This window comes from Sander lucioperca, chromosome 21 (genome assembly GCF_008315115.2).
Source record: "Sander lucioperca isolate FBNREF2018 chromosome 21, SLUC_FBN_1.2, whole genome shotgun sequence".
Classification (NCBI taxonomy): Eukaryota; Metazoa; Chordata; class Actinopteri; order Perciformes; family Percidae; genus Sander; species Sander lucioperca.
Genome location: NC_050193.1, coordinates 27,975,331 through 27,987,438, shown reverse-complemented (window position 1 = coordinate 27,987,438; position 12,108 = coordinate 27,975,331). Strand labels below are relative to the sequence as shown.

Here is a 12,108-nt window from a genome sequence, read left to right as displayed (position 1 = left end):
TAAACCCAGCGCGCTACAACTGTAATGTTAGTACAGCCATGAAAGCAGCAAACAAACGAACAGGATCAACGGAGATAGATTCTACCCGACCTAAACACAACGGCATGTTTCTAACAGTCCAGAGACCAGAGACGTAACAAACCCCAGGTAAATATTGGAGATGTATTTGAAAGATAGAGACAGCTTAGAGCCCAAAAGGACGCAGGGTTGACTAATTTCCTCCTGAAGAGGTAAGCATTAGCTTCAGGCTAATTTATCACGGCTACAAGGGACGGGCATTTTATGTCATTTCAACATTTGTGTACTCACATTGAATTATATAGCTAGAGTACCGGAGTTGGTTACTCACAAAAACAATTTTGACACAGCCAGTAAAGTGATCCTGACTGGTCCTGGCTAACACCGCTAACTGCTAGCTAACGTTACCGGAGGACTACCTGTTCAGCGGCCGTAACCGACAACGATGAGTTATTTTAAACAAAGAGAGGGGGGCTGTAAATCCTGTGAGTTGGTAGTGTGTTTAGCCAATAAAGTGTGTTCAGTCGGGTGGAGAGGACAGCGAGGTTGTTGTGTTTTTAGCGGTTCCTACCGTAATACTAAGCCTAGGAAGTATGTATGTTCATCGGGTGGAGAGGACGGCGAGGTTGTTGTGTTTTTAGCGGCTCCTACCGTAATTCTAAGCCAAAAAGTGTGTCTGTCAGTTGGGTACAGAGCTCCGCGTGAGCACAGGCTTTTATGACTATCAATATAGCCAGCATCTAACGTTAGCTACTCCGCTGTGCTGTGGAGTAATGTCTGGCTATGTGAGACAAGCGTCTAGCAACATTGTTGTGGATGCTGGGGTCTCAGCCTGGCAACCAACGTGAACTTCGAGTCTGGGGAGGAGGGGGCCGGAGAGACGACTCTCTCCAGTATTTTGAATTTGTACTGCAGTATCTATTTTAAACACTAGCTGTCAGTATTACATATTGTACCGTAAATATGTAGATGTTAATTTAAAGATGTGGATGTTCCTTTAAGGATGACAATATCTTGCATGTATTATCACAGGGTAAACATGTAAATGTGAAAGACAAGACAATTTGAAGTGCACAGAAAAGTGTTGAGTGGTGATGTAAAGTCTCCATATCAACCCCCGCAGGCCGAGCCAGTGAGAACTCAGGAAAGACTGTGCCGGCATGTAGACCAGCCAGGGGCAGCCAGCAACATAATTAAAGGACTAAAAGTCATATTTTTTAAAGGCACAACAAGCAGTGTGTGAGTGGAAATACATTTTCAGGCCTGTGAGAGAACACAAGGGAGCAGAACCGGTTTGTTTACAACACAAAGCAAACAGCAAGGGGATACTACGCACTGAGGTACTTCACATTTTTGCCTCACTGGGTGAAAAACAGATGAAATGAAGACATAAATCTGATCTGCACGGGGGGCGGGGGGATGTAATTTACAGAGCTCCTTGGGAAGTTATATTCTTCTTAATGTGCTCTCCGAGGGCCCCCTGCAGTAAAATGGATTCCCTGAGGGATTCATTAAGCAAAGTAAATTAATCAAATGGGTTTGTTTGCTTACCGATCTGTGCCTACATCCACAATAAAGGTCCCATATTTAGCAAAAAAAATACATTTCAATGTCTTTTAAAAAAAATGATATAGCAGGTCAAGATGCTATTTAAATATTTGTTTTCACATCCTTGATGTCATGGCCCTGACACACCAAAACGATAATCGGCCGTCGGACAGTCTGGCGAGGTCAGTGACTCGAGTCTGTTCGGTGTGTTCTGTGCCGTCGTCCGTTGGAGGAGGCGTCTGCCTTCATTTGGGCCGATTTGACATGTATCGGAAGGCGGGCAGTCAGACTCAATGGCCAATCTGATTGGTGGAGCGCTAACCCGGAAATGACGAAATGCCTGACTATCGCCTCTCAAAATCTGACGATAATCTTTTAAACTGACCTTTGTCGATCTGAAATGAAGACAGATTCAGCAACTGCACGGCCTATTTCTCTCTTAAAATGTTTTCAGAAACACGTTTCGGTGAACTATCTTTGAAAAATATGAGATCGTATTCTGAAAAGAGCCGCTATTATGCTCGGATGTAAAATCCGGGAGCAGCCAGACCCATGTGACGCGTTTGTCCAATCAGCTGCTGGTTTTCATTTTTTGGGCGACAATACAGATTAGCGCCGCCTGCTGTTATGGAGACGTATTACGCTCAAGTCGGTGTCGCTTTGGTGTGTTCTGAGGCACTTTTTGGACCTCGGGGAGGCAGTCTTTCTGCCGAAGGTCGGCCGTCATGTCAGGTAGAGCTGGGGGTAAACGATTATTTATTAAACGATTAATCGGGCGATTATTTTATCGATTAGTCGACTAATCTAACGACTAATTGGACGATTAATATAACGATTATTTTTCTCTTGCTCGATTAATAAAAACCATAATGTATCTCAAATAAATACCAAAAAATTCTTAATAATATATTTTATTAAACAATTTTGCACAGCAAAAAATCTTCTGCTTTACATAAAATAAAATAATTATTTTACTGTTATACAAAATGAAAGGCCAGCCTGTTTACTCTTTTACAGTACCAACATAACTCTCTTGTTCAAAAAAATCAAGTTGTAGTGCAAAAAAGAAAAACACTGTGCAGTGCACAGTACAGACATTCCTTGGATTGTTTAACACAACATAACAGTCCCAACATAAAACCTGATGCATAATCAAACTGACTCTCTTAACTGCTATTCTGTAGGTTTACATGCTAATGCAGCTGTGCACTTTGGTGGTGCTAGGCTAACTAATGCATCTTAGCTCTCTGTGCAGTTTGTTCGTGCTAGGTTAGTAGCTAACGTTCATGTTAGCTAACGTTAGCTACTATAGATAGCTGTGTTCTGCAGCCGTAAGCTAGCTACCATTCAAGCCAACATTAGATGATAACTAACGTTAGCTAAACACAGCTGCCTAGGCGCGAGTAGCTAGCTAACGTTAACGTTAGCTACTAACCTAGCACGAACAAACTGCACGGAGAGCCAAGATAGTTAGCTAGCACCACCTAAGTGCGCAGGCTACACAACACACTACACAAACATGAAATTAATTTAGCTAACGTTAGTACTTGGGACTATATTTTAAGTATTCCCATACCCTCGATGATTAAGGGCGAGCTGTTTTTTTAGGACTTTTTCTTTTCATGGGGCTTTTTGCAGGGCTTTGTTGGAAATTCTGTGAGGAATTGCTGTTTCCTGCAATGTTTTGGTCTCCCACATGTGTGTGTGGCGAAGCGTCGACGCAAAAATACGACGTCGACGTAATTTTGACGTCGATGCGTCGACGTCATCGACGCGTCGCTGCAGGCCTAATGTCAGGGCCTTCAGACGCCAGTTTCCTCCACTAGTTTGGTCTCTGTCAGCACTACTTGAACAAAAACTCTCACTATTACTCTTACTAATTCAATTAATAGTGTCAAATGATAACAGAAGTTACCTCAGGACATTTCACAGACGGAGTAGGTCTAGACCACACTCTGCCTACAAACATTTGGATAGTTTTTATAAAGTTGCAACTGATAGTTATACCTTGTTAAATTGTTAATAAATACTTTGTAGTGCATCTTTAAATGTTGCAACTTTATAATGGCCATCCAGATAATGTTTATAGGCGGTTTACAAATGATTTGGTAAATCATGAACAAATACTTGATAGAAAATATAAAATGCTATGACATGTGCAACAATAAACTGTTAAAATCACAAATTATAGCATTACTAATAAATAATTACATTGTTAATTACAATTCAATTGTTTGTTCACAGTAAAACTGTTATTTAGTTTACTTAAATATCAATTTACCACGCGTTAACCCTTGCGTTGTCGTCCTGTCAACCATGCATCTTCTTGTTTTTCTGGGTCAAAATTTTTAATTAAAACTTTTTGGGTGTCTTTTTCAACACTTTTGTCGCTTTTCCCCATGTTTTTGTCACTTTTTTCAAAGTTTTTTATCACTTTTTAAAAAGTTTTTGTCACTATTTTTCAAGTTTTTTGTCACTTTTTTCAACATTCTTTCGTCAATGGTTTATCAAATGCTATGAAATTTAATAAAACACTCAAATTCAATGAAAGTAGGGAACTGATCATTTACTGTATTTCAATTGTGAAAAGCGTTGCCTGGAACCATCCACATTACACGAAACCCAAATTTCTAATATAGAAACGTCCTAATGTTTGACAGGACAGCTAGGTGAGAAAGGGGAGAGAGAGGGGGGGGAAGACATGCAGGAAATCATCTCAGGTCGGATTCTAACCCTGGACCTCTGCGTCGAGGAATAAACCTCTCAGTATATGTGCGCCTGCTCTACCACTGAACCAACCCGGCCACAAAACGGGTCAAATTTGACCCGAGGACAACGGGAGAGTTAATTAGTGATGGTTATTATAAAGTGTTACCTTTATTTTTCATACGTCCTGCATGTAGCTCAGCTGTTGAAAAACAAGTCTGAATCCAAAGCTTTAATAACAACAGAACAAAAACATTTGGAATCCTTTTTTAAATTATTTATTAAGAAATGTTGCACTGATGTGTAAAAGACAGACAGGGGAAGTCATTGTACAGAGATGTTTGGACATAGGAGCAATTTACAAGTTTGTGACTACGACTTAAAGCCCTGCTGGAATGCAATCTGGAATTAGTGCGGCGATCCCGTTACGTCAGAGACCCTGAAACAGACGGAGACAGAAAGTGTTAGATCTTATTCTGGGATGCTCTTACTTTGAATTTGTCTCTTTAAAACCATTATCAGAAAGCATCTGTTCCTTTTACAATTTTCAGCATTAGTTATCTGAGAATCTTTTTCATATCCAAGCAAAATTGATATAACGGAAATATCCCTGATCTAATGAATAATGAATCAAATCAGAAATCAAACTGAATCAGGAGCTTGTGAACCAGAATCGAATCAGGAAAACAGTGGCGATACCAAGCCCTAATTCTAGCTTTAAAACATTTTGTTTATAGGCGGAAACACATACTAACTATAATGTAGTCCAGTTCATAACCCCTGCAAACTACAACCTCAGTCAACAACAAACAAAGTTAAACCAACGTCTTTCAACTCAACATTACCATCTTCCTAAAATGCGGAACTCAGGACTGAACTGTTTTACTGGATTGCATCAGATTTCGCAGTTGTACCTTAAAGGGGCCACTGAGCATATCAAGTGTAAATATGTACGTTTTTATAAATAACATGTCTAGTTTTTTTTTAATCTTCAGATGTAAACAGGAGTTGACTTGACTGGGACTGAACTGTTGATGATCCAAACTTCAGATTTTCCTGTAATTGAGCTCAGTTAACTCAGTTTTAAGGCGATTACATTTTTAAGATGAGCCAGCTTCAAGTGTTTGTACACTGTTGGCTAGTGGTGAAAAGTAACTAGTAGTGGAGTATTTCCACAGTGTGTATTAGTACTTTTGCTGCAGTAAAGGATCTAATACTGAATACCACTACAGCTGTGACTCTGACAAAACCAATCAAAGGGTTAACAGTTTGTGTTTCTCAAAAAAGCAACAGGATGCCATGCTTCCTGTCAGCCATGCGGTGTATCTCTGAGTCATTACGTCTGTACCGGCCAGTGTTACCAAATTAGGAAGTGGGTATACTTTTTCAAGTATACCCAAGTAATAATGATAATATAAGTTACTGTAGTGAGTTGGCGATTATTTGGCTAAAGATTTTTATTTATTTCTATCTACCTTGCTCTTGATCTCTGACTTGCTGCACCTGACACAACCACTAAGCTTTATGCACGTTATTGCGTAATGACTTAGCTACTTTTAGAGACTTTTGGAGCTAGTGCTAGCTGCTTTCATTGGAAAGGAGTTGGCAACACTGGTACCTTCAATGTATCGGGCTTTTATGGTTCAACGTTGCTTTTAATTGTCCTCTGAATAATAAACAGGAAACCACCGCCCTCCTCCCCCTTTCTTTTACTCTTCCTGCCACTTTTCCTTGACAACGTCTTTAAAACGTGAATACAGTGGGTTCACAGTCAAACGGATGATAACGATACACTTTGTGATAGCAGTGGTTTACACAGAGCAGAGAAACTAAAGCGCCATAAGGACACACTGCAGAACAGATATCAGATGTCTGTAGACAGGATGAATTGCACACATTTAGAGTTAATCAGCAACGTTTGAAGTTCAGCAGCGCAGCTGCAGGACGTCATGAGAGGACGAGGTGGAAGAAATGAAAAAGTTATTTAAAATACTCACTGAGCTCCAGCCATCGCGTCTCTGTCAGTTTGCTCTGTTCTTCCTGTAGACCTCGTAGAGGAAATGGAGGATGGTGACGTGGAGAGACCGACAGCGTAGATACGAAAGTTTCGGAATACGCCGACCAATCAGAGCAGACTGGTCTTTTTCAAAACTTAAAGAGACAGGTGCTACCACGTTTCAGATAGAGGGTGAATACAGGTATATAGAGACAGAGAGTATGAGAAAAATTATGTTTTTTTGAACATTAAAGCATGTAAACAAGCTCTCGTAGGAAAATACATGTGTGAAGCTGAAAAACCTTAAAAAGGAGGGGAAAATATGAATGTAGTACCACAATATTTTAAGACAATGCGTGTTATGTTGTAACTACAAATTGCTTGTTACCCTTCAGTTTCGGCTTTATTCATGCAGATACCTGATATCCGCGCTGAGCCTCCTCTGATGTAAAGGGGCGGAGCCTGGAAGGCGTAGATGACGTCATTCTCAGCTATGCTGGTCAGATCCTCCTCATCAAAGAAGGAGCGCTGGAACCCTGTGGAGTAAACCTCCGTCAGGATCACCTGGAGACCAACACACACACACACACACACACACACACACACCCGTTAGTTTCCCTTATTACAGTGCTAAAATCTCATTAATCTCATAATGTTGTAAGAGTGAACTTTAAACCCACTTGATGGAGCACCATCTGCATTTCTACTCCCTCTAATCTCAGATTTGGCTTAACCCTTGTGTTGTTTTCCCGTCGACCATGCAACTTGTTGTCCTCCCGGGTAAAAATAGAAAATTAACTCACACTTTATTTCACTACCACCAGTATATACACCACCGACATCAACTTACTACCACTAGTTTTACACTTATTTGAGGAATTAATGGTCAATAAACCTCATTTATGTGAAATTATACCTAATTTTTTAGTTAAAAAAAGCTGAAACTATAGTTAAAGCTTTAGTGTGTAACTTTTTGACATTAATGAATGTCCGTTACATTCAAGCCATTGCCAAATTAGTTGCTACAAAGCTAACTAATAATAATAATAATAATAATAATAATAATAATAATAATAATAACTTGGACTTATATAGCGCCTTTCAAGGTACCCAAGGGGTCAAAGGACTTAGTGAAAATAAATGGTTCGAGGTAGGGATGGGGCAGAGCAGACGTGGAGTGGTAGACTGTCCCTAGACTATCCCACCCTGTTTTTTCTGCCTCACTCCCAGCCTTTTAAGGGACTTTAGTCGGGATGAAAGCGGACAACAGCCCCGGGGACACTTCACATCCACAGTTAGCCAGCAGCCAGCCAGTATCATTAATTTACAGCAATCCGAACCCAGCCAGCACAAACTCCAGCGCTGGGTGATAACAATGCTGACGGCAGTAACAGAAAGTTCTGTTGGGGAAACAGACCATATCACCCCAGGCGTCCGAGTCTGGCCGGCCGCAGTGCTGTTGTGAAATTCTCCCCGTGACTGTCCCGTGGACAAAAAATGAAGGTGGGGAGAGTCCGAAAGCAACACCCGGCAGCCATCCCAATGATGTAGGTGTATCCTCGGCCGGTATCTCCGGGGCTGCGGCTCAGCACCGGAGATACTCGGCAGCCAGGCCCAGCAGCGAAGTAAGTCTCTCAGCAGGGTTGAGTAACGTTATAACAACCCCCCCACAGTGCTGAAAACACCCAAAAAGTGACACTGACGTGAAATATATTGTGAGTGTTTTTAGCTGCTGGCTAATGTTAGCTTGCTTGCTCGCTAACTAGCTCAGTCCGTAGGGAGTTGGGCTGGGAACCGGAGGGTCGCTGGTACGACATGTATTAAAGGGCCGCAGGTCGGAGTTGAACCCACGGCCGCCACGTCGAGGAGTAAACCTCTACACATGGGCGTGCGCCCCACTAGGTGAGCCACCCAGGCGCCCAAATCTTTACACATTTATACCGATCTTTGCATCGTTACATCCCTAGTTTAAAATAGGAAGATCTAAGGTGGAATCTGGGTGCCCAGTGGTTATTTCCTCCTGCTTTACATTACCTGGTCTGGGGATATTTTCCCCTCGTCAGCCACCATCCTTCTCAGACCGGCCACGGAGCCAAACAGAGGCACAGCCAGCCCGACCCGCAGGTACCTCTGTCCTTTGGTGCTGAACACCAGAATCACACACAACAACCTGCCATGGAGGAAGGCAAACAATCAGGGATGGTGGGAAAAAGAACGACAAACTATCTTGATTGCTGCGCCATTCCTACCGCAGCTACTCCTCTACGGCCAAGAAGGGACAAAAGAAGACTTTCATGAATAAATCAATACATTTTAACATTAATAATAGATCATTAGGACTTAGTTTTATGTGTGCCAAATAATGGAATCTCGTTGCATTTTTAAAAACCGCGAGTGCTTGGCTCTGACCTCTCCACAGGCAGGGCTGACATGAGCAGGGTGCTTGGGACATAATGGCTTCTCTGAACAACATTGAGGAGATACAGAGGAACCCCAGCAGCTGTCTGTGGAAGTCTATGGGCTGGAGACGGCAGCTAATGGCATAGAAGGCAGGGTTTCTGCAGGTTTTACCAAGTCAAATTTAAGACTTTAAGACCTTTTTAACCCTCCGGTTATCCTCAAATTTACTAACACCCCTTATAATTGGGCTGACCCCAGCAATTTAAACATCCAAAAATGATTGTAATTAAAATGATCACCCAATTGTATGCGTCAGGTACTTTATGTCTGTTGACTACCTAAATACCCCTTTAGATAAAACAGAACACCCCGTATGAACAAATACACAACCAAGGTCTATGAATTGTCTGTCCCATGTCAGCAGTTCAACCTCCAGACTGGTTCTGTTTTAGCTGCTACAGTCGAGCAAATAGTTTTACTTACGATCTAAGACGGGGGCTCCCAACCTTTTTTTTTTTTTTTAACCTTTATTTATCCAGGTAAGTCGATTGAGAACAATTTCTCATTTGCAACGACGACCTGATCACATTCACACAGTTCCACATTCATACCTGGAAGCTGCCCAGTACAACCACAGTCTGATCTGCTGGCCACTGAGCAGCTAAGGGCCTTGCTCAAGGTGGTAATGAGGGAGGGACAAGAGCTGCTCTTTCACTTTCCCCACCCAGATTTTATCCTGCCGGTCTGGGGATCTAACCGACGACCTCCTGGTCACAAGCTCGCTTCTTTAACCTTTAGGCCACCACTGTCCTGTGGACCAATTTTTCGATTGACAGTTATTTTGTTGTTTGTTTTCTCTGGAAGTTAAAGTTGTCGCCCAGTCTTGTGTCAGAGGGTTCAGGCTTGATCTCTGAAGGGGAGGTTGTGTGGCTCAGGTCCTATCTGTTTGAGACACCTGCAAGCCGCTTCCTCCCGGATCCATTCTTCATATACGTTTACAATCCATCATTTTTGTCATCCTAATTATGTAATTTGATGATGTTAGTCTATTCTGTACACACAACCTCTAATAATTGCATGTCTGTTCGTCCAGGGAGAGGAAGCCCTCCTCAGCTGCTCTTCCTGAGGTTTCTTTCATTTTTCCCTAATTAGCCCTTGAGTTGGAGCCATTTCATTGGCAACCAGCGTGTGACGCTGGGGGTGGAAAAAGTTTATTTAAATTTTGGCCTAATTGGTTCAGCAAGGTCACACGTCACAGTGTTTTGACCGTGGTTAGGTGTATGGTGAAAACGTGGTTAAGTGTATGACAACGTGGTAAGACTAAAAGAAGAACCATTATTTAGTTTGATTAGTTTTTAGTTTTATTTAAAATAAACAGATTGTCATATCCAAGTTTGAACTCTTGGACAACAAGTTATTGATTGGCAATTGTTTGTTAAAAAAAACAAAACGCATTTACACCGACGCCACGCGTTAACTACCGACCAAACAAAGGAACAAATGTGCGCCAACACCTTGTGTTGTCTTCCCGTCGACCATTAACTTGTTGTCCTTCCGGGTCAAAATTTGAAGCTTGACCTTTTTTCTTTTAAGATTATTTTTGGCATTATAGGCCTTTATTTGATAGGACAGCTTAGATGTGAAAGGGGAGAGAGAGGGGGAATGACAGGTCGGAACCAAACCCACGGCTGCTGCGGCAAGGACTGAGCCTCTGCATTTGGGCGTGCGCTCTACCAGGTGAGCTACCCAGACGCTTTTTGTCGTTTTATTTTATGCTTTTGATGCTATTTCAAAACTTTTTTTTTATTCATTGTCAACAAACCCTATTTATATGACATTATACCTCATTTTTGAGTTTAAAAAATGCAGAAATGATTATTTTGACTAATAGTTAAGAGTGTTAAATTAAGATAGTTAAGAGAGAGCGTTCCTATTGGCTGTTCTGCCCATGCAGTGCCATGCGTCAGAGTGGAGAGCGACTCTACTTCAAATCCTGCTGTTTTTTTTGCATTCTACCCACTGCAGCTTCACAGTAATTATTGCAGAAATAGCCTATAAAGTTATACGATTGGTCCAGTAGTGAATGTTCAGAGCCCCGGTACCGATCCACAGCCCTGGGGTTGGCAACCTCTGATTTAAGGGACCGACTGGGTTCATATTCTTCAAGCATATCAGAAATGTATTTTGGCCCTTAAGCCATAAAGTGATTTATAAACCTGCAGCAGGTGTTTGAAGATTGTCCTGTGACTGAAGTGTAACATAATTCTACTGGTTCTTGTCAGGCACACAACTATTGTTAAATCTGGAGAAAAACAGCATCTACTGAAGCGATGTGTTTACTCCTGTTTCAGTGATTTGGGTGGGGAACAGGAAACTTCAAAAGAGCACAGTAAAAAAGAAGAAGAAAAGAGCACAGTAATTGGCTGCACTGATCAAGCCTCGGCTTAAAGAGGTATCCCCAATATATGCTAATTACATTTTTCATACCAGTGTTGACAAAACAAAACACTGTTACTGCTCAACCTTTCTGTAAGGGGGAGTGGATATTTTTGTCTATTTACAGCTTTCATTTTAGCTTTAATTAGAGACGATGATTAGCATTTTCTTGCTCCCATCTTATGATACAACATTCAGTTAAACTGATTTCTAATCAGTTCTAATGTGTATGTATGTATGTATGTATATGTATGGGTGTATATATATGTATGGGTATATATGTGTGTATGTGTGTATATACGTGTCTATACAACTATACAACTTGTTTCTACTTGAATCGTGTTGCATTTCCACTATATCAATGCATATATGTGTGTTTCATGCTTGTATAGATATGTTTTGTCTTTGTTAAGCACTTTGATGCAAACTTGTTAGCTTTTAAAGATTAGTTTTTGGGCTTTTCCGCCTTTATTTGACAGGACAGCTAGGTGAGAAAGAGGAGAGAGGGGGGGGAAGACATGCAGGAAATTGTCACAGGTCGGACTTGAGCCCTGGACCTCTGCGTCGAGGCATAAACCTCTCAGTATATGTGCGCCTGTTCTACCCAGTGAGCCAACCCGGCCACACTTGTTGGCTTTTAAAGTGCTATACAGATTTAAACTTAATTAAAGTTCCTATAAATAGTAACAATGCCTATAGTTATTTACAGCCGTGACGTGTTTCTTCGTTAATTCATTTGATAAAATGGCTTCAGTCACTGAGATGCACACAGAAGGTCTGTGTCACGTTCACACAGCACGCTTTACATTAAGTGTAAATAAAATCGTCCAACATAGCAAAGAGCAGACGATTGCCGAGGGACAGGGCCCAGTGTTTGGATATATATCTGGGTGCAGAAAATGTTGGTTTGCTAACAAACAGTTATGTGTTTACGGCTCACTGACGCAATCTGGCTGGGAGTGAGCTGAACTCTTCACACAGAGAATCACATTTAAAAAAAAATA

At 41.5% G+C, this 12,108-nt stretch overlaps 1 protein-coding gene across 3 annotated transcripts in view; it reads right to left on the bottom strand.

Moving 5' to 3' along the window:
• usp43b (ubiquitin specific peptidase 43b) overlaps positions 1-12,108 on the bottom strand; it is a 116,027-nt gene that overhangs the window by 48,952 nt on the left and 54,967 nt on the right. For all 3 annotated transcript variants that reach the window (XM_035996684.1, XM_031320961.2, XM_035996685.1), the window contains 2 exons: positions 8,303-8,438; positions 6,688-6,832 (listed from right to left, as the gene is read on the bottom strand). In XM_035996684.1, the coding sequence (XP_035852577.1) occupies positions 6,688-6,832; positions 8,303-8,438 (281 nt within the window). The remainder of the gene's footprint in view (positions 1-6,687; positions 6,833-8,302; positions 8,439-12,108) is intronic.